Raw genomic sequence first — 20,085 nt, 5'->3', positions numbered from 1 at the left:
GTGGGAGAATGGCTAAGAGTTGTCTTGTGGGCGTTATTGACTGTAATGTGAAACTCTTGTACTGTATAAAGGAAGGACTGTTTCTTTTGTTCAGAGCTTCTCTTGACATGCTTCCCAAGCACTGCGAAGAGTGTTAAGTGATTCCCCCAAAGCTTGTACTTGCTTAATAAATTTTGGTTGTTCACAGATGTTATCATATTGCAGTTGCATCGAGTGTCTAAGAATGTCAATAAAAATAACACAAGACTACACTGTACTGCTAGAGTAGGAACCCATGCCTAATGGTGGAGATTTCATCAAGACTATTTCATTAGGAAGGAAGTGCATCAATGTTTACCGACACAGCGGTGTAACTAATATCCTTGACAATTAACTTGTCCAGTTTTGCTCGAGGGACCACTAGTTCTGGATTCCAGCCTTGCACAATTAACTGCAGTATCACACCAATTTTTGTTACCAAACTGTGACTTTAAGATTTTGCTCAAGGAAATCATCCATAAAATTGGATGGCATTGGGTTAACAGTTACTTATCAAACTTGAAGCCTCCCACCGTGATTTCCCAGTACAAAATGACAATACGATATGGAGCTGTTTTTTACTGGTTCACATTAATCTAAAAAAAAGTATTAGCTAGGAAAGGAATAGTAAACTGCATCATCTGACCCAGAAGCAGATTGTGGTTACTCTTGGACAGAACACAATGTGCTAGCACACATTAAAATAGTTTGAACTACTTATCTAACTTACGCAAAGTTAAAATTGTCTTTTAGATAAAAATACTGAAAGTGTTAATTTTTAATTTATTCCATTATTACTTTGATCAAGACAAAATGTGTGGGAATTGTACATTTAACAAAATTGTGCTAAGTATTTGTATTTTTCAAATATTTCCCATTCATCTCAATTACAAGATAGAGATATTTTGATTTATACCATTGTGCATTAGTTTCCATGGTGGATTTAAACCTTCTGAAAGTGTGGTCATAGGATAGTCAGTATTACAATCAATGGGGCCATTATTATTCTTATGTTTATTAGCTCGCTCATTCACGCAAATAGTTGTGAATTTCTTTTCATTGGAGAAGTGTTCTGCTTATGGAAACCATCTGTTGCTGTCAACCCAAGTTAGATATTTTGGGAGAAGGTCAAATCATTGAAAATCCACTTTCTGATGCGAATTAGATATGTTGAATTAAAAATATTGTTGAATTTGCCCGAGGACCTCTCCAATTAAATACAGCTTGTTACACCTCATTGTTGATAGTTACAAGCAAAAGTTAGGCAGCATTTATTTTAAAAATTAGTGATTTTAGATCAGAAGGAGAATTCTAGTAGCACTAAAGCACCTTTGGTGTACAGGAAAAAATCTGAAGTCTGTTACAGCATTAGAAAGGAACTTAGAGACGTCAAACAGAAGTTGTTTTTCAAACCCTGCAGTTTTAAATTATGTAATTTCTCACTCAATTTAGTGTAAAGACTTTGCCTGGCATTTGTGAGGTACAAATGTTACTTGCCACTTGTTTGACAATGACATCTCCAATAAGTAAGGTCTGATAATGGCAAATTTGACTATTTTGTATGAAGAATTATCTCTATTTCATTGGGTTCTGTTTCTCCGCAAGCATCAACTGCTTTTTACAGATCTAGACTGTAATGATACCAGCTCCTCCGCCTTCCATGTTTTTTACTTGAAGCTTCTTCTCATCCTTTTCGTCAGAGTACAAAAACAGTGGAATTATATCAAGGAAATGCAGTACCTCTCACAAACTAACAAATTTTGTAATCTATATAGAATGTCGCAATTACTTTTTCAATTCTTCATCTTGCTGGAGTCTCAGACTTTAGCAGTACAGTCAATTCCCCTTTGTCTATCATGCATAGGGAATTGAAGTGGGGAGGGGTAAGTGGGGGTGCCAGTTACATGAATCTGTAAATCTGGGGTGGCACGGTAGCCCAGTGGTTAGCACTGTTGCCTCACAGCGCCAGGGACCTGGGTTTGATTCCCGCCTCAGGCGACTGTCTGAGTGGAGTTTGCACATTCTCCCAGTGTCTGCGTGGGTTTCCTCCGGGTGCTCCAGTTTCCTCCCACAATCCAAAGATGTGCAAGTCAGGTGAATTGCCCATAGCGTTAGGCACATTAGTCAGCGGTATATGTAGGGTGGGTGAATGGGTCTGGGTGGGTTACACTTCAGAGGATCGGTGTGGACTTGTTGGGCCGGAGGGCCTGTTTCCATACTGTAGGGAATCTAATCTAAGCATGAGAAATACTCTTGTAGAAACACAAAACAGTACACTCCAGTATTCCTTGAATAAAACATCTTTAACTTAAACATCAAAAGGGAATTGCAATTTATTCACCAAGTTCTGGAAACTGTGATAGCATTTCACCAGGATCATCAAAAGAGCTAGCACTCACACCTTGAGCAGCAGCTGATGTCGAAGGTTCCCGAGATGAGAACATGGGCCTAGTTGTCATCTTAAATAAATTTCTACATCTGCCTGCTCGCATACTTTTCTTCACTAGTAAAAATTGGAAATGCAAGAAGTGAAACTACATTACCGTTTGTGTAGTGAAGCAGTTTTCACTGCTCAATAAGTTCAGGACGTTTAATTTGCAGAAAGTCAATTTTTACTTCTAAATTAAATAAAAATAAGAGACCTATGTTACGTTCAACAAAAGTAGGACCATAAATTCAAAAGCTCAGAAAAGGCAAAACCACTAACTCTTAGTGGACATCTGGAAAAGAGAGAGAAAGTAATCGTCTCAAGATTTTCTTGAGGGCTACTTTTTGATTTTTGGGGGCTCCTTTTACATTCTCAAACTCATTTGCTCGATGTTGCAGTCACAAAGTAACATAACCATCTATATTTGGATTGATACAAGGTGTTAGATAGAAGACTCAGGTAGAAGCAGAAGAAATCATCAACATCCTTAATAATTATCAAGTCTCCATTAAATTTAAAACCACAACATAAAAGGAATGCTTTAATTTCCCACACAACACAGAATTAGCCTTCTCAAGTATACAGCTAGCAAGAAAATGTATTTTGCAAAACAACTGACACATGTATGCTAAAAGCCATCAATCTAAACACACTTTCCTAATTCTCGAGGTCACAACTAATGTGTTCCATCCTATTAATAAAGAACTGATTTTTAAAATAGATGGTTACTAACCTGTTTTTAAACTCAAACTTTAAATTTCATAACTGGCAGTATCAATTACAATAGTATTCTCTGTAATTTCATATTAAAATATAGAAACAAGGAGAAGTAGGTCATTCAGCCATTTGAGCTAACTCCTCCACTCAACAGGATCTTGGTAGAACCTCTATCTCAAAGCCATTTTCCCATTTTCTTGATATATCCTTTGATTCTTTTTAAATTAGAACTTTGTCTTTTCTCTTTCTTGAAGATATTGCGTGACATGGTCTCAACAGCTCTCTGTGGCAGAGAATTCCACAGGTTGACTATGCTTTGACTGAAAACAAAACCTTTTCCTCATCTGAGTCGTAAGTGGTCCACCTCGTGTCCTGAGACTGTGTCTTCCATTTCTAGGCTCACCAGCCAGGGAAAATATCCTCCCTGATTCCAGTCTGTTCAGCCCCATTAGAATTATTTTCTTGCATCCTTCTAAACTCTAGTGAGTACAGGCCCAGTTGAACCACACTTTCCTCATAGGATGCAGAAAAGTAGGGACCATGGTTGGCATGGACCAGTTGGACTAAAGGGTATGTTTCCATGCCGGATGACTCTACAATAGTTGTTGGCCAATTACAAGCTCACAACTCAAATGCTGGCAGCGCCCCGAGAGTTGGCAAGTTCCTGCCCATTACTGGTTGAATATCATCAGTGATAACACTATGAAGTGGGCAAATGTTAACTGCCCATATTAATCAATGCCTCAGCGTGAACTTCTTCAAGTCATAGAGATGTACAGCATGGAAACAGACCCTTCGGTCCAACCCGCATCCTTTTGCCATTTTCTACATCAACGTGCGGGGGTTGACTTCTGAACCGAATTCCATCAGACAGCTAAAATTGGAAACTTTGAGTAACTCCAGTGACAATCAAAGAGTAGTGGGGCTCAAAAATCAGCACACTTTCTGAAATGGATCATTTCGCCACCTACATTCGGCACTGAGGGTCACTGGACAATTTCCGCAAGATGCATTCAGAACCTCCTGAGCAAGAAATGGCATGAGAAATTACCCAACACACAAGTACTTGCCATCAGAGCTCAGTCTAGGTAGAGAAAAAATGTAATATGTAAAATTATCAATAAAATCACAAAGGCAGCCATATGTTCACAAACGTGGACACTGTCTGTGAGATAGGCAAAGACTGACAGACAATACCTGTGAGATACATTGAGATTAACACTCCAAGATTCCTTGAAAATGAGCCACAACACAAATGGCATAACCACAGGTTATGAGAAGATGCACACGAACAAACTATCTAGTATTAAATGCGGCAAAAGACAAAAGACAAGCTCAGAGGACTGGACAATCCAAACAAAAATCAGACTGTTCATCTTTGCAGCACCATGGAAAGACATGCAGGTCTGCAATCGGACTCCACAGCCATAATAGAAGACATAACAGATGACTCTTTACATGCAAGAAATGGTTATCTTAAATAACATAGAGAAAGCAATGACATCAGCCCTCAACTACATAAAATGTTGATGTTTCAGCATATGCTTGCATACACTAGTTTGAAAAGATGGAAAAGCTCCTTTCTCTTGAAAGGAGAAGGCAAAGCAGTGACTCAACAGAGATCTTTAAAATTATGGAAGATTTTACTCAACTAGATGCAGAGATAGTGTTTATATATAACATAAGAATATAAGAAATATATTCTTATAAGAAGTAGGGAAGACAATGTGGCCTGCTAAGTCTACTCAGCATTCAATATGACCATGGACAATCCTGGGCTTTAACTCTAATTTTTGGTCCTCTTTAAAATAAGTCTATTACTATCTTAAATATATTCAGTGGAGTCCTCTAACCTTCTCGGTTAGAGAACTGCAAAGATTTACAACCTGGTAAGTGAATGAATTTCTTATTTCAGTCCTCATTTATCAGCCCTTATCCTGAAACTATACACCTTTGTTCAGACTCACATTGTTTGCTGTGATACATTTATTTAATTATTAATTTCTCTAGGTGTGTAATATATCTAAAAGCAGAGACAAGGGGATAGGAAAACTGGAATGTGTATATTGCAACTGAATCATTTAACATTGGAACCAGATTAACTGTAGAAAACAGTATAGGAAGACAGATAATCACCATAGTGCAGACTATGGGATACCATGATTGAAATGCCTGCAAATGCCAGGAATCATTGTAATCTAGTGAAGGGTTAAAGTGATAGATAGGTATGGGTAAATCCCCTGCATCACAAGAGGAAGTGGGTCTCAATTATTATTACAGAAACAAAAGAATTGTTTAACTTAGATGAGAAGTTGTCCTGACTGGGTACAGTGGATTACTGTGTGGAATATAAAGAACACCTTTATGCCAGGGGCTCCAATAACAAGATAAAGAGACCCTGTGCTGAGGAACACACACTGGGATAGCAGTGTTTATCTTTCGAGTTCAGCAACCACAGAAAAGTTTGAAAGATACAGAACCCTGTAATAATTGTACATAACCGATAATCTTATGATGCTCCAAAAGCCTTTGTAATCAATGAGACTGCGTAAATTATGATTGGGGAAGCAGTCTCTTGGGATGTTGTTTCCCCTGTCTACGCTTGTTCAACCTGGTGCTTTATTAGAACCAGGAATCATCTCTATTTGCTGTATTATATTAAATACATCACTATGGGTCTGGAGTCACATGAAGACCACATCAGGTAAGGATAACAGATTTCCTGTCCGAAAGGGCATTTGTGAAACAGATGGGGTTTTTAAACAATAATTAACAACAGCTGTCATATGTCGAAGAGTGTAGTGCTGCAAAAGCACAACCGGTCAGGCAGCATCCGAGGAGCAGGAGAGTTGACATTTCGAGCATAAGCACTTCATCAGGAATGATGAAATTGTCATATACTGAGACTAGTTTTAAAATTCCAGATTTATTAATCTCAAGATAATCTCAAACTGCCATGGTGAGGTTTACATCCACATTCCCAAAACATCATCCTGGACCTCTAGATTAGTAATCCAGTGACATGACCACTATGTCACCATCTCCCCAGAAAGTAACATATTTTAAACAACACTTGGATTTGGTTCAAAATGGGTGAACAGTTACCTGCACTGAAATCTATTTGCTGTATTATTTCCCATTCACAAAATGAAAGTTCACGTGTTATCTTGTTTTTTTTAGGGTCATGTCAATATTGCCTAAATGTGGGAGTAGGAAAATACATCTTTCTACTTTTATAAATGCTGAGACAGTAATCACATTCTATGAATGCTCCAATAAATCTCATTGCAGAGTCTTTAAAAAGAATACAGAAAAGAGTGAGAAAGACAAAGCCACTTGCAGCTGTCCCAACTCTAACACAACCTGGAGAGATTGTTGTTAATCTGCAGAAATTTTCACAAACAAAATTTTGATGCTGGTTGAACTACAAGTTTCCGAGCAGTTGTTTGGTGGTAATGGGACAAACAAAGTTAGCAGCTAACGTTTCAACATGCTGCAAACATCAGACTGCTTATGAACAACACCTTGGAAGACTACCCAGTAATCATAAAATAACAATTTGGCTTTCATTAACAGGGGGATCAAGTTTAAGAGCTGCGAGCTTTTGCTACATCTCTACAAGTCCCTGGTGAGACCACACTTGGAATACTGTGTCCAGTTCTGGTCGCCCTACTATAGGAAAGATACAGAGACTTTGGAGAGGGTGCAAAGAAGGATTACCAGGATGCTGCTGGACTGGAGGGCTTGCCTTATGAAGAGAAGTTGACTAGGCTCAGACCTTTCTCTCTGGAGAGAAGGAGGAAGTGAGGTAACCTGATCAAGGTATACCAGGTAATGAGAGGCATGGATACAGTCAATAGCCAGAGACTTTTCCCCAGGGCAGGATTGACTGGCATGTGGGGTCATAGTTTTAAGATATTAGGAGAAAGATATAGAGGGGAAGGTTCTTTACGCAGAGAGTTGTGAATGCATGGAATGCATTGCCAGCGATGGTTGTGGAAGCAGAGTCATTAGGGACATTTAAGTGACTGCTGGACATGCACATGGATAGCAGTGAATTGAGGGGTGCATAGGTTAAGTTATTTTATTTTATATTGGGATTTATCTTCGGCACAACATCGTGGGCCAAAGTGCCTGTTCTGTGCTGTACTTTTCTATGTTCTATGTAATTATCTTATTGTTGAAAGTTCAGACAATGTATTCTTGTTGTTTTAAGCAAATAGTGACAATTTATTCATAAATTTCAAGGAGGAGCAATCTTTCACAATATTACTAAAGATTTAATCTTCTTGGAAAGAACATTGAATTTCTGAATAGAAGCAGTATAAACATGGTTGCTCATATATCAGCCTGAACCTGAGGGATGCAACAATTCCTTTCTTGAGCCCAGTAAACAAGTAGACTACCGTAAATGCATGGCTCACAGTCCTTTGCCATTGCATTGTTTGAAGGTGGAATTGAGAACCAGTTTTCAAACACACCTATTTAATGCCCCAGATTTCTGGTTCTGAGGGCTATGTTTCGTACACATCAATTTTCTTCATCATCTTTCCAACTTCAAAACAACTTTTGAGGTCATCCCTCAAACTCCGCTTCAGGTAAAAAGATCCCAGCCTCTCCTGATTACTCAAACTCTCCAGTTCTGGTAATACTCTTGTAAATCTCTTCTGTTCCTTTTCCAGTTTAATAACATCCTTATTACAGCAGGGGGATCAGAACTATACACAGTATTCCAAAAGTGGCCTCTCCAATGTCCTGTACAGCTACAACATGACGCCTCAGCTCCTATACACAATGATTTGACGAATGAAGATGAGCATTCCAAATCCCTTCTTCATCACCCTGTGTACCACCTCCCCCCATCTTGTCTCAGTCCCAACCCTCGAACTCAGCACCACCTTCCTAACCTGCAATCTTCTTCCTGACTTCTCAGCCCCATCACCCTCACCTTAACCTCCTTCCACCTATCACCCCTCTCCCAAGTCCCTCCTCCCTATCTTTTATCTTAGCCTGCTTGGCACACATTCCTCATTCCTGAAGAAGGGCTCATGCCCGAAACGTCGATTCTCCTGCTCCTTGAATGCTGCCTGACCTGCTGCGCTTTTCCAGCAACACATTTTCAGCTACCAGCTACATCACCAACTTTAGTTTAATTCACAAACTTACTAATGATGCCTCCTATATTCTCATAATCATTTAAATAAATTATAAACAATAGTGGACCCAGTTGTGATCTTTACAGAACACTGCTCGTCACAGGCCTCCGGTCCAAACAACAATCCTCTACCACCAGTCTCTGTCTCCTACTTTCATTCCAATATTGTACCCAATTGCCTACCTTCCCCTGGATGCCATGTGATCTAATCTTACTAACCAGTCTGCCACACGGTACCTTGTTGAAGCCCTTGCTAAAGTCCAGGTAGACAATGTCTACTGCTCTGCCCTCATGTATCCCCTTCGTCATGTCCTCAAAACATTCAAATCAAGTTTGTGAAACATAATTTCCCACACACAAAGCCATGCTGAATATCTCTAATCAGTCCATGCCTCTCTAAATGCATATAAATACTGTCTTTCAGAATCCCTTACCCCTGACTGACATCAGGCTCACCAGTCTATACTTCCCAGGCTTTTCCTTGCAGTCTTCCTTAAATAAAGGCACATTAGTCACTCTCCAGCCTGCCAGCACCCCACCAGTAGCTGTAGAGGAAATAAAATCTCCACTAGGAGCCCACAATTTCTTCCCTAGCTGCCCGAATGTCCTCGAATACACTTGATCAAGTCCTGGGGATTTATCCACTTTTATGCATTTTAAGACCACTGGCACCTCCTTTCCTATAATGTGGACTTTTTTCAAGACATCACTATTTGTTTCCCCAAATTCCCTAACTTGCATGTCTTTCTCCACAGTCAATTCTGATGCAACATATTGGTTTAGTATCTCACCATTTCTGAATACTCCACACATATAAGGCCTCATTGGTCTTTAAGAGGCCCTATTCTCCACCGAGGAGCTCTTTTGCCCTTAATGTACTTGTAGAATCTTTTTGGTTCTTCCTGAACCTTATCTGCCAAAGCTATTTCACATCCCCTTTTTGCTCTTCTGATTTCTCTCTTAAGTATACTCCTTCGCCTCCCATTACTCCTCAAGGGATTCACTTGATCCCAGCTGTCTACAGCTGATAAATGCCTCCTCCTTGTTTTTCAGCTTCAATATCTCTAGTAATCAGTGATTCCCTACTCCTAAGAACCTTGCCTTCACTCTAACAGGAGCATACCATCTGTGAACTTTTTTTATCTCACTTTTGAGAGCCTTCCACTTGCCAGTCATTCCTTTACCTGCAAACAGCCTACCCCAATCAACCTTCGAAAGCACGTCCCATACCATCAAATTTGGCCTCGCTCCAAGTTAGAATGTCAAATTTTCCAGAAGATCTATCCTTTTCCAAAACTATTTTAAAACTAATAGAGTTATAATCACTGGTCCAAAAGTGCTCCCCCACCAACATCTCAGTTACTTGCCCTGCTTAACTTCCCAAGCTTTTGCTCCTTTGCTAGTAGGTACACCTACATATTGATAAAGCAAATCTTCTTGAAGGTGGCGAGGTGCTGGTGGTTCTGAGCAACTCAGTACTTGAAACTAGATGGACTTCTCTTTAAGCTATTTATTTTCATTTTTTCTCTTTTTCTTAAACTATCAAAAAGGCGCCATATTGTGAGGATGTATTTTATTCTATTTATAGAGTTTCTCACTGTAAAATACACATGACAATAAAATCATTCATTCATTCAGAATCATTCATTCATGAACAAATTCCTCCCCACTCAAGCCCATAAAACTATGGCATTCTGAGTCTATGTTTGAAAATTAAAGTCCCATACTATTACAACTCTATTATTCTTACAGATATCGGAGGTCTCCCTACATAGTTGCTCTTCAATTTCCTTCTGAGTTTTTGGGGGCCTATAGTACAATCTCATCAAGGTCTCCCTTCTTATTTCTCAGTTCCAGCCATGTAGCTTCACTGGACAATCCCCCAGGGACATCCTAGGTATGGCACTTATGTTTTCCCGAAACATAAGTGCCCCTCCACTCCCGCCTCCCTTTTCATCCTTCCAATAGCATCCATACCCAGAACATTGAGCTCCCAGTCCTGTTCCTCCCTTAGCCATGTCTCTGTAATAGCTATGACATTTCAGTTCCATGTTCCCAAATGTTGAAACCTAGTAAATACTATATTCATCTGAGTTTGGAATTATTAAAAGCATTAGTATACAAACAAAGTTCGATACTTATTTGCATATTCATGCTGAAATGTTATGTTCAGTATATAAGCAGGAACAACTTACCCAGTAATGAGTAACTACGATTGTAGGTGGGGTTGTCATCATCATCGAAGTTGGTAACTTCCATTTTCAACTTTCAAAAACACGCCTCTCTTGCTACAGTATATTATAGCAATTCACACGTTAAGTAGTTAGTTCATACATGCAATGTTAGTAAACGATGTGCATGAAATCTAAGGAAGCATGCACTGTTACATTTTGCAAACTTACAAACTTCAATGTACACAATTTATAAACAGATCGATGTTAATTGTGAATTAAACATTAACATTATCTTTAAAGATAAAAAATTGTCTTCATGCCATCATTGTATACACAAAATACAAAGACAAAATTGTAAATAAGTAAAATGTAACAAACCAAATTATGAACTGAAATGCAGTAACTGAAACTTTGTTAAATGGAAAGGAAGAAGGCATTGATAAATGTTAAAATTTTCAAGTTCAACTTTGTAAAATAATTTGTGTTCATGAACATCTGTATTCAATTACAAAAAAGGTAGGTACCTTCAAGTTGTATTGTTTTCAGAAACGTGTATGAAAATAAAAGTGTAGGAATATATTTGTTTTATTGATGGTACCTCAGTAGAACAGGTATGTCGTCTTAGCATAGTATCTAATAGTGATATCGTTGCATGAATAATGCAACAGCTCGTGAAATATTCCATTTTAATCCTAAATTACAAAACCTGGTCGGCTGGGTGCTTTACAGCAAATGAAAATTCAATGGCGTTAAATTACTTAACATCACATGGTAGACATTTCAGAAGGAGTTATGTGATATGTTTAGAAAAGGTTACAGTTCAGATGACACTGGTAGCTAGAAACGCTAAAATAAGATTAGATGACATCATTTCATCAAACGTTAGATTTTGCTTTCACTGATGTTTCCTATTTAGTTAAATGTTAAGAATTTTAATGTTATATTGAATACATATGCATTTGGAAATAACGTGCAAAATATTGTAAACATCAGCACCAATACCGGCGACAAAAACAACCCGAATAGCAAGTGTACTACGAGTTGCTAACTGCCAGTTGGCAAAAGTACCAAAAACGTGCTTTATTCAACATGAACGTGCGTTGACATATGTTATAAATAAATATAATGTCTATATATAGCACATACTGTGTTAGATGACAAGACTTAGGCGAGGATAGTCAGCATCAAATGGAAAACTTACACCAAACAAGCTGTGCTCACTATCAAGCATGAAATGTAAAATGTCACATCACCATTAACAGTTTCTCACTCATGCCACCTATTTATTTGCAAACCTGTACGTTTCGATCGGGATCTGAAATCTGTCAATATCCAGCGCAGGTCGTCCATATTGGATAGACTTAAGGCAGCGCTGCGCGACATTGTCGCGAAGTTCACCTGACATCTAAACTTTCCTAGATAATTCAAAACAACATCTTTTAAAGCACGCATACATATTTTATGTTCTATTAATTAAAACTTTGATATGCCCCTTTTTTAAACATTCGTTGGGCTTGGTTAGGTGCCATGGTTACCTGCCGAAAAGCAGGTTGTACTGGGTTGCTGGGTGACGGTGGTAGTGCTGGTGCTGCTACCTCTCTCTCTCTCTCTCTGTCTGTCTGGCTGGCCATGGGCCCCGCCGGTATTATCTGTCATATACTCGCTATCTTGTGCCTTCTCCCATGGCGTTCTGCTGTCTCCGCTCTGCAAGATGTTACTGCCGAGTTGTTCGGGTCGGAAGCCTGGGGAACCGTGGCTGCATTTGGAGACTTTAATGCAGATAAGCAGACCGACATCTTTCTCATCAGATCGAGTGAGTAGTTCCAGCCAGCCACGATAGGACTGGTTATAGAGTCATAGAGATGTGTCTGATGTTTATTGCATAAAGTTGACAGGTGAGCGGCGAATGTTTGTTTCTTGGTGTTGCTTCTCTCATTTGTTAATAATTAATCTGGCGCCTGTCAAAATATTTTGCAACAAGTCAGAAATTTCAAAGCGTGTCTTTCTGAGCATTCAATTTGCTTATCAATTAGACGTTATATTTTAATTTAGTGTGAGTAGATGGGCTCGGTTAACTAGGAAGTTTTTTTTTATAATTTTCATTATTTCGGTGATGAAATATTTGAGAACGACTTTTTTGTTAAACTTACTCATTATCTCAGTTGTAACAAGCAGTTTAATATTGATTCATAGGGTGTATTCTTATGGTTTCTGTTTTTGCCAACTCACATTGGCTTTATGATTCTCGATGGACTTGTGAAATCAGGATAATCTGCAGAATCCTGCATCCCTTGTAACTTCTTCCAATCCTACATGCCAGTATGTTCTTCTAATTCCAAGCTCTTGTAGGGGAAAAAAAAATCAAACTTAGGCTTTTCAAAGGGTAACTATTATTTTGAACATACTGTGTATATTTTATGGGAATGGTGGTTGTGTGCTATTGCAATTTAATTTTTATCACTTCAGTTAGTTAGTGAACTTTGGAGATGGCAGGGCAGGTGGAGAAAACGTACAGTGTACTTGAAAGTTATTCATAATGGCATGGATTACAAGAGTAGGGAGGTGAGGTTGAACTTGTACCGGGCACTAGTTAGACCTCTGTTAGAGTGTTGCAGCATAAACTGCACATAATATTATAGAAAATAGGAGTGTGTTAGAGAGAGTGCACAAGCAATTCTTAAGGTGAGTTCCAAGGATGATAAACTACAGTTATGAAGACAGATTTGGGGGGAAAAAAGGTTAGGATTGTTCTCCTTGGAGAGAAGTAGACTGTAAGGAGAGTTGACAGAGGTTTCCAAAATCATGAGCAAAACAGATAGGTATTTCCACTGAAAAGAAGAAAAAGTGAGCATCAATTTTTAAAATGATGTGAAAAAGAAGCAAGGGTGATGTGTGCAAAATTGTTTTCACTCAGCAAGCAGTTCCGATATGGAATGTCTTGACTGGGAATGTGGTGGAGATAGATTCAACAAAGGCATTCAAGAGGATATTGAATAATTATTTTGATATACACATAAGTGGGGATATTACAGAGTCATAGAGATGTCCAGCATGGAAACAGACCCTTCAGTCCAACTATTCCAGATACCTCAACCTAATCCTGACCCATTTGCCAGCACCCAGCCCATATCCCTCCCAAATCCTTCCTATTCATTTTAAATGTTGCAGTTGTACTAGCCTCCAGCACTTCCTCTGGCAGCTCATTCCATACACCTACCACTCTTTGTGTGGAAAAAGTTGCCCCTTAGGTCTCTTTCATATCTTTTTCTAACCGTAAATCTACCTCTAGTGCTGGACTCCCCCACCCATGGAAAATTGTCTGTTTATCCTATCTATGCCCCTTATGATTTTATAAACCTCTATAAGGTCATTCCCTCAGCCTCTGACGCTCCAGAGAAAACCGCCCTCGCCTTTTCGTATTGAACCTCTCCCTCTCGCTCAAATCCTCAAACCCTGGCAACATCATTGTAAATCTTTTCTAAACCCTTTCAAGTTTCACAACATCTTTCCAATAGGAAGGACACCACAATTGCACGCAATATTCCAACAGTGGCCTAACCAATGTCCTGTACAGCCGCAACATGACCTCAACTCCTGTACTCTGTATTCTGACCAAATAAAGGAATAGGAAAAGGCAAAAGATTGGCACGAGACAAAATAACCTGTGCAGGCACAATGGACCAAATGGCTGCTTTCTCCCCTGTAACAATTCTGTTCATGCTCTGAAGTGCCAGAGGAAATAGTTAACATCTTGTAACTTTTCTTAACATTGATCCAGCATATGAAATGATGAGCATGGTATTAACATTTCTTTTTCTTGCTTCTGAAGTATATCATTTAACACTACTCTACTCTAAATTAGATTTCCCTGTCAACTGTGTCCACCCATTCCACAAACCTCATTCTAACCTCTTGAAGTCTATCCCTATCCTTCTCAGTTCACAAAGCCTCCAAATATTGTGCTGTTGTAAATTTTGAAACTTTGTCTGCACACTGTCTATTATCATTCATTCAGATCAAAAAACCCCAATAATACTAATGCCTATCTGTAGGGAACCTCTCAGTATACTCTTCACTTGTCTGAAAGGCAACCTTTTGCCATTATTGTTTTGTGCCACTCAGCCAAGGTCTTGATGGCTTTGCATGACAATATTGCAACTTCCAACGTGGATATCCCAATGTTTGTATTCCATCTCTAACAATTTGAGAAAGTTGAAATATTAAAGTGTATCCAGTGTAATATATTTTAATTTTTAACAGTTTACTACAATTATTGCACTCTTGTACATTAATAATGTGAAATTAGCAATGCAACCCAGTTCACTGTAACAGAGATTTGAACTTTAAAAGTGTCATTCAACTCTCATTTCTAACCTGAACATTTAAGTTACTTCAAATATATCTTGGCATTGCTGCATAGTTTAATTCTTCTTACTTTTATTTGTAATTTTTCTATGCTTTCCACATCACCAATTCTACTTGATGTAACATAACGGCTTTTTTAAAAAAATCTTGAAGTATAGAAGAATTCTAATCACAAAGCAATGGTGTCCTTATTTTGTAATTAGATAAAAATAGAAAAGAGAAATAACCTACAGGTGCAAGATTTCCAGTGCAAAGGAAGGCCACTTCATCCATTATTCTTTTTCTTTAGAACAATTATGAAGCATTCCTCTGCCCCACTTTTTCAGTGAAAGTGTATCTTTTGTTTCAAATGTTTATTTAATTTTCCTTGGAAAAAGTGCAATGATCCCTGATTCAATTATTTCCCATGGTAAAGCATTCCATACTTGTGCATGAAGGCATTTCTGTAAACTTTCTGTTCACATTTGTGACTATTTTAAATTGTGGCCCATTATTTCAACATGCACTTAAAATTACCTTCAGCCCTGCCTGATTTCTCAATCAAAGTTTGATGTTTCCCAGTCTATCTTTAGCGAATAATCCTCTGCTGAACCACCTGTTAATGTCTTCTGGGTGAATCTAAATCATTGGAGTATTTCAAGTTTACTGTTTTCTTATAATTTTTCATCCCTGGCATAGTTCTGTTGTAAGTTCATGAATCTCTGTAACTTTAACATCCTTTATACAATGGAATTCCAAAAATGCCTTTTATTGCTTTAACTCCAGTCTAACAAACGTTATCGCGACTTTGATCCTCTGTAATCTCTTCTGTTATTTATATTTTAAAAATCACTTTTTGGCTTTTTTTCAATCCGTTTGTATACACGCAAACATCGAGAAAATTATTTATTGAATTCCCCCAGGCTTGTCTGTTTATGTTCATTCTCTGCTGCTTCTTGTTCTGTGTATATTGCCATTCCTTTATTTTCATACCAACATGCATTCAATCTTTGTTAACCACACCGAGTAGCTTCATTCACGCTTCTACCTATTCTGCTAACTAAGCTGTTTCCTGAAGACCTTTACAGCTCATCTTGCTAACTAACCACCCACCTGCCTTTGCGTGAACAACTTTTGGGGTTGTGTTTATTGTTAACAATCTTCTTCATGGAGTATTGGCAACCAGTCAGAATATTTTAATCAAGTCTATAGATTAATGAAGGTATCAAAGAGTTTCACCAACAGCTTACTGTGTTTGTGATTTGACGAAGCTAAAAGTAGGAGGCCTTAATGATATGTAGGTTTTTGAATGAAAGCTCATCGTTGTATAGAGTGCAGCATGAGAGAGATGATCAAAAGATTGAACTGGCATTTTCATAGCATGTGAAACCTGGAATAGTGGGCGTCACGGTGGCACAGCCTCACAGCGCCAGAGACACGGGTTCAATTCCCACCTCAGGCAGTTGTCTGTGGAGTTTGCACGTTCTCCCCATGTCTGCGTGGGTTTCCTCCGGGTGCTTCAGTTTCCTCCCACAATCCAAAGATGTGCAGGTTAGGTGAATTGGCCATGTTTAATTGCCCGTAGTGTTAGGTGAAGGGGTAAATGTAGAGGAATGGGTCTGGGTGGGTTGCTCTTTGGAGGGTCAGTGTGGACTTGTTGGGCCGAAGGGCCTGTTTCCACACTGTAAATAAGTAATCTAATTTTGGATAGTTTCACTGAAGGTGAACAGCACAGATGAAAAGTAAAAGAATTGAAGGACAGATACCTCAAATGTCCACTGATAATGGTGTTGGAATGGAAAGAAAGCCATTCTAAGTGTTTCTCTGACTATTATGAGATAGTTAAGAATGTAAACAGGCAGGTGCTTAAAGAAAAGGAATTGGAGAAGGATTGTATAGGTAATGTGAGGTATTGAGACATCTTGACAAATCAGGATGAATGCTTTACCTTTGCTACAGTCACAGGATGTCATGTGACTTTCAGTGGTGTTTATATAGTATATTTGTAATCGTGATAATTGCCCTGTGGGCAATTAGGGATTGGCAATAAATACTGGCCTAGACTGTGCCTATCTCAACCCATGAATGAATAAAAATCTGTAGCAGAAAATTTGCACACGGAATGTTCTAGGAACAGCAATGAATAGATGTGTTGTGGTATCACTTCAAAATGTTGGCAGGCCACCGGAAGAGCTCTGTGATCTTCTTTTTGAATAATACCATGCATATCTTCTAGCCATTATAAGGCAGATGGGCCTTCAATTTAAGTTTGTATTCAAATGATGAGAATGCTACTACTTTAGACATGGTTTATTTATTGTCACGAGTTTTGTTGTTACAAAATACAGTGTGTTATAGTGTCACCACTCTCTGGTGCCGCCTTAAAACATGTGTGGTTTAGAAACGGTAATGCGTTGCAACACTTTAATTTTGAAAGGCAAGATAAGAGTTTAAGAGAAAATAATAGAGATGTTAACCATGTGAACTAGAGACTTTACCCAACTTAAAAAGAAGCCATGAGCTCAAGAATGGCTATATTTTGGTGCAGAAAATGTGTTGCTGGAAAAGCGCAGCAGGTCAAGCAGCATCCAAGGAACAGGAGAATCGACATAAGCCCTTCTTCAGGAATGAGGAAAGTGTGTCCAGCAGGCTAAGATAAAAGGTAGGGAGGAGGGACTTGGGGGGGGGGGGGGGGGGTGTTGGAAATGCGATAGGTGGAGGGAGGTCAAGGTGAGGGTGATAGGCTGGAGTGGGGTGGGGGCGGAGAAGTCAGGAAGAAGATTGCAGGTTAGGAAGGTGGTGCTGAGTTCGAGGGATTTGACTGAGACAAGGTGGGGGGAGGGGAAATGAGGAAACTGGAGAGATCTGAGTTCATCCCTTGTGGTTGGAGGGTTCCCAGGCAGAAGATGAGGTGCTCTTCCTCCAACCGTCGTGTTGCCATAGTCTGGCAATGGAGGAGTCCAAGGACCTGCATGACCTTGGTAGAGTGGGAGGGGGAGTTGAAGTGTTGAGCCACGGGGTGGTTGGGTTGGTTGGTCCGGGTGTCCCAGAGGTGTTCTCTGAAACGTTCCGCAAGTAGGCAGCCTGTCTCCCCAATATAGGGGAGGCCACATCGGGTGCAGCGGATGCAATAAATGATGTGTGTGGAAGTGCAGGTGAATTTGTGGCGGATATGGAAGTGTCCCTTGGGGCCTAGGAGGGAAGTAAGGGGGGAGGTGTGGGCACAAGTTTTGCAGTTCTTGCGGTTGCAGGGGAAGGTGCCGGGAGTGGAGGTTGGGTTGGTGGGGGGTGTGGACCTGACGAGGGAGTCACGGAGAGAGTGGTCTTTTCGGATCGCTGATAGGGGAGGGGAGGGAAATATATCCCTGGTGGTAGGGTCCGTTTGGAGGTGGCGGAAATGACGGCAGATGATACATTGTACATGGAGGTTGGTGGGGTGGTAGGTGAGGACCAGTGGGGTTCTGTCCTGGTGGTGGTTGGAGGGGCGGGGCTCAAGGGCGGAGGAGCGGGAAGTGGAAGAGATGCGGTGGAGGGCATCGTCGACTATGTCTGGCGGGAAATTGCGGTCCTTGAAGAAGGAGGCCATCTGGGTTGTACAGCTTTGGAACTGGTCCTCCTGGGAGCAGATGCGGCGGAGACGAAGGAATTGGGAATATGGGATGGCGTTTTTACAGGGGGCAGGGTGGGAGGAGGTGTAGTCTAGGTAGCTGTGGGAGTCGGTCGGTTTATAGTAAATGTCCGTGTCGATTCGGTCACCCGAAATGGAAATGGAAAGTTCTAGGAAGGGGAGGGAGGAGTCTGAGACGGTCCAGGTGAATTTGAGGTCGGGGTGGAAGGTGTTGGTAAAGTGGATGAACTGTCCCAGCTCCTAGTGGGAGCACGAGGCAGCGCCGATACAGTCATCGATGTAGCGGAGGAAAATGTTGGGGGGTGGTGCCAGTTCTGAGACGGTCCAGGTGAATTTGAGTTCTAGGAGAAAGAGAGGGCTGCAGATGCTGGAGACTCGGTCCTGTCCCCCTTAGTCCAAGAACTCCCCACCTACGTTCGGGACACCACCCACGCCCTCCACCTCCTCCATGATTTTCGCTTCCTCGGTCCCCAACGCCTTATCTTCACCATGGACATCCAGTCCCTGTACACCTCCATCCCCCATCATGAAGGACTTAAAGCCCTGCGCTTCTTGTCTCAGTCAAATCCCTCGAACTCAGTACCACCTTCCTAACCTGCAATCTTCTTCCTGACCTCTCCGCCCCACCCCACTCCGGCCTATCACCCTCACCTTGACCTCCCTCCACCTATCGCATTTCCAACGCCCCTCCCCCAAGTCCCTCCTCCCTACCTTTTATCTTAGCCTGCTGGACACACTTTCCTCATTCCTGAAGAAGGGCTTTTGCCCAAAACGTCGATTCTCCTGTTCCTTGGATGCTGCTTGACCTGCTGCGCTTTTCCAGCAACACACTTTCAGCTCTGATCTCCAGCATCTGCAGTCCTCACTTTCTCCTCGTATATTTTGGTGCATTCAAGTGTGCCAAAGCTATTCAATTGCCAAAGGATTTCGCATGGCATTGTATACAAGAAGTCAAAATCAAATGTAAGCTTTAATCAAAGTGAAGTTACAGGATAAAAGATATTCTGCAAATTTTTTAACATTCTTGCCTGTACAAACCAGTGCTCATAAATGTAATAAAAAGTGTTTGTATAACTTTTTCATGTATGTGATGGCACACCACTCAGTAGGGTAATATAATGGGAGCAAACTTTAATGGACATTTTCTATTACAGAAGATTATCATCTGTCTAAACAAAAATGTATTTCATGTGGGGGAATACAGTGGGACACTTAACTCTGCCTGATTGCATTGAGAATTTTACAAAGGAAGTTGGATATAAAAGTAAGAATGTTTTACTACAGTTGTATAAGGCATCATTAGGAGCAAATCTGGAGTAGTGTATACAGTTTTAATCTGATTTGAGAGAAGATACAAATTCATTAAAGTTCAGAGAAAGCTTACTTAATTTATATCTGGGCTAGGAGAGGGATTGAGGGATTTAGAGGGTTCCTTAATAACAAATCTTTCAACTAGCTGGACTTCTATTCATTGAAATTTGCAACAAAAGAAAGTGACCTTATTGAATCATTTAAAATCCCAATGGGACTTGATAGGTTGGGTGGGGAGAGACAATAATGAGGGGGTTTTAGATATAAGGGTTCTTCCATTTAACATGATAAATGAGATTTTTTTTCTGAG

At 40.1% G+C, this 20,085-nt stretch overlaps 2 protein-coding genes across 4 annotated transcripts in view; one reads left to right on the top strand and one right to left on the bottom strand.

The window, feature by feature from the left end:
* The window catches only part of phkb (phosphorylase kinase, beta), a 349,249-nt gene extending 337,392 nt beyond the window's left edge, over positions 1 to 11,857 (bottom strand). For 2 of the 3 annotated variants that reach the window (XM_043706918.2, XM_087995881.1), the window contains exons 1-2: positions 11,788 to 11,850; positions 10,514 to 10,606 (exon numbers count right to left, since the gene is read on the bottom strand). In XM_043706918.2, coding sequence (XP_043562853.1) covers positions 10,514 to 10,577 — 64 coding nt within the window. In that variant the 5' untranslated portion in view covers positions 10,578 to 10,606; positions 11,788 to 11,850. Of the gene's footprint in view, positions 1 to 10,513; positions 10,607 to 11,787 lie in introns of all 3 variants that reach the window. The other variant, XM_087995880.1, reaches the window with a different exon arrangement.
* Positions 11,858 to 12,081: 224 nt separating this feature from the next.
* Positions 12,082 to 20,085, top strand: part of itfg1 (integrin alpha FG-GAP repeat containing 1) — a 237,556-nt gene continuing 229,552 nt past the window's right edge. Inside the window, exon 1 of the mRNA XM_043706920.2 lies at positions 12,082 to 12,305. Within this exon, the coding sequence (XP_043562855.2) occupies positions 12,122 to 12,305 (184 nt within the window). The 5' untranslated portion in view covers positions 12,082 to 12,121. The remainder of the gene's footprint in view (positions 12,306 to 20,085) is intronic.

This window comes from Chiloscyllium plagiosum, unplaced genomic scaffold (assembly GCF_037043375.1).
Source record: "Chiloscyllium plagiosum isolate Xiang-an unplaced genomic scaffold, Cpla_swu_hap1 HiC_scaffold_17, whole genome shotgun sequence".
Taxonomy (NCBI): Eukaryota; Metazoa; Chordata; class Chondrichthyes; order Orectolobiformes; family Hemiscylliidae; genus Chiloscyllium; species Chiloscyllium plagiosum.
This window is presented reverse-complemented; position numbering and strand designations above follow the sequence as displayed.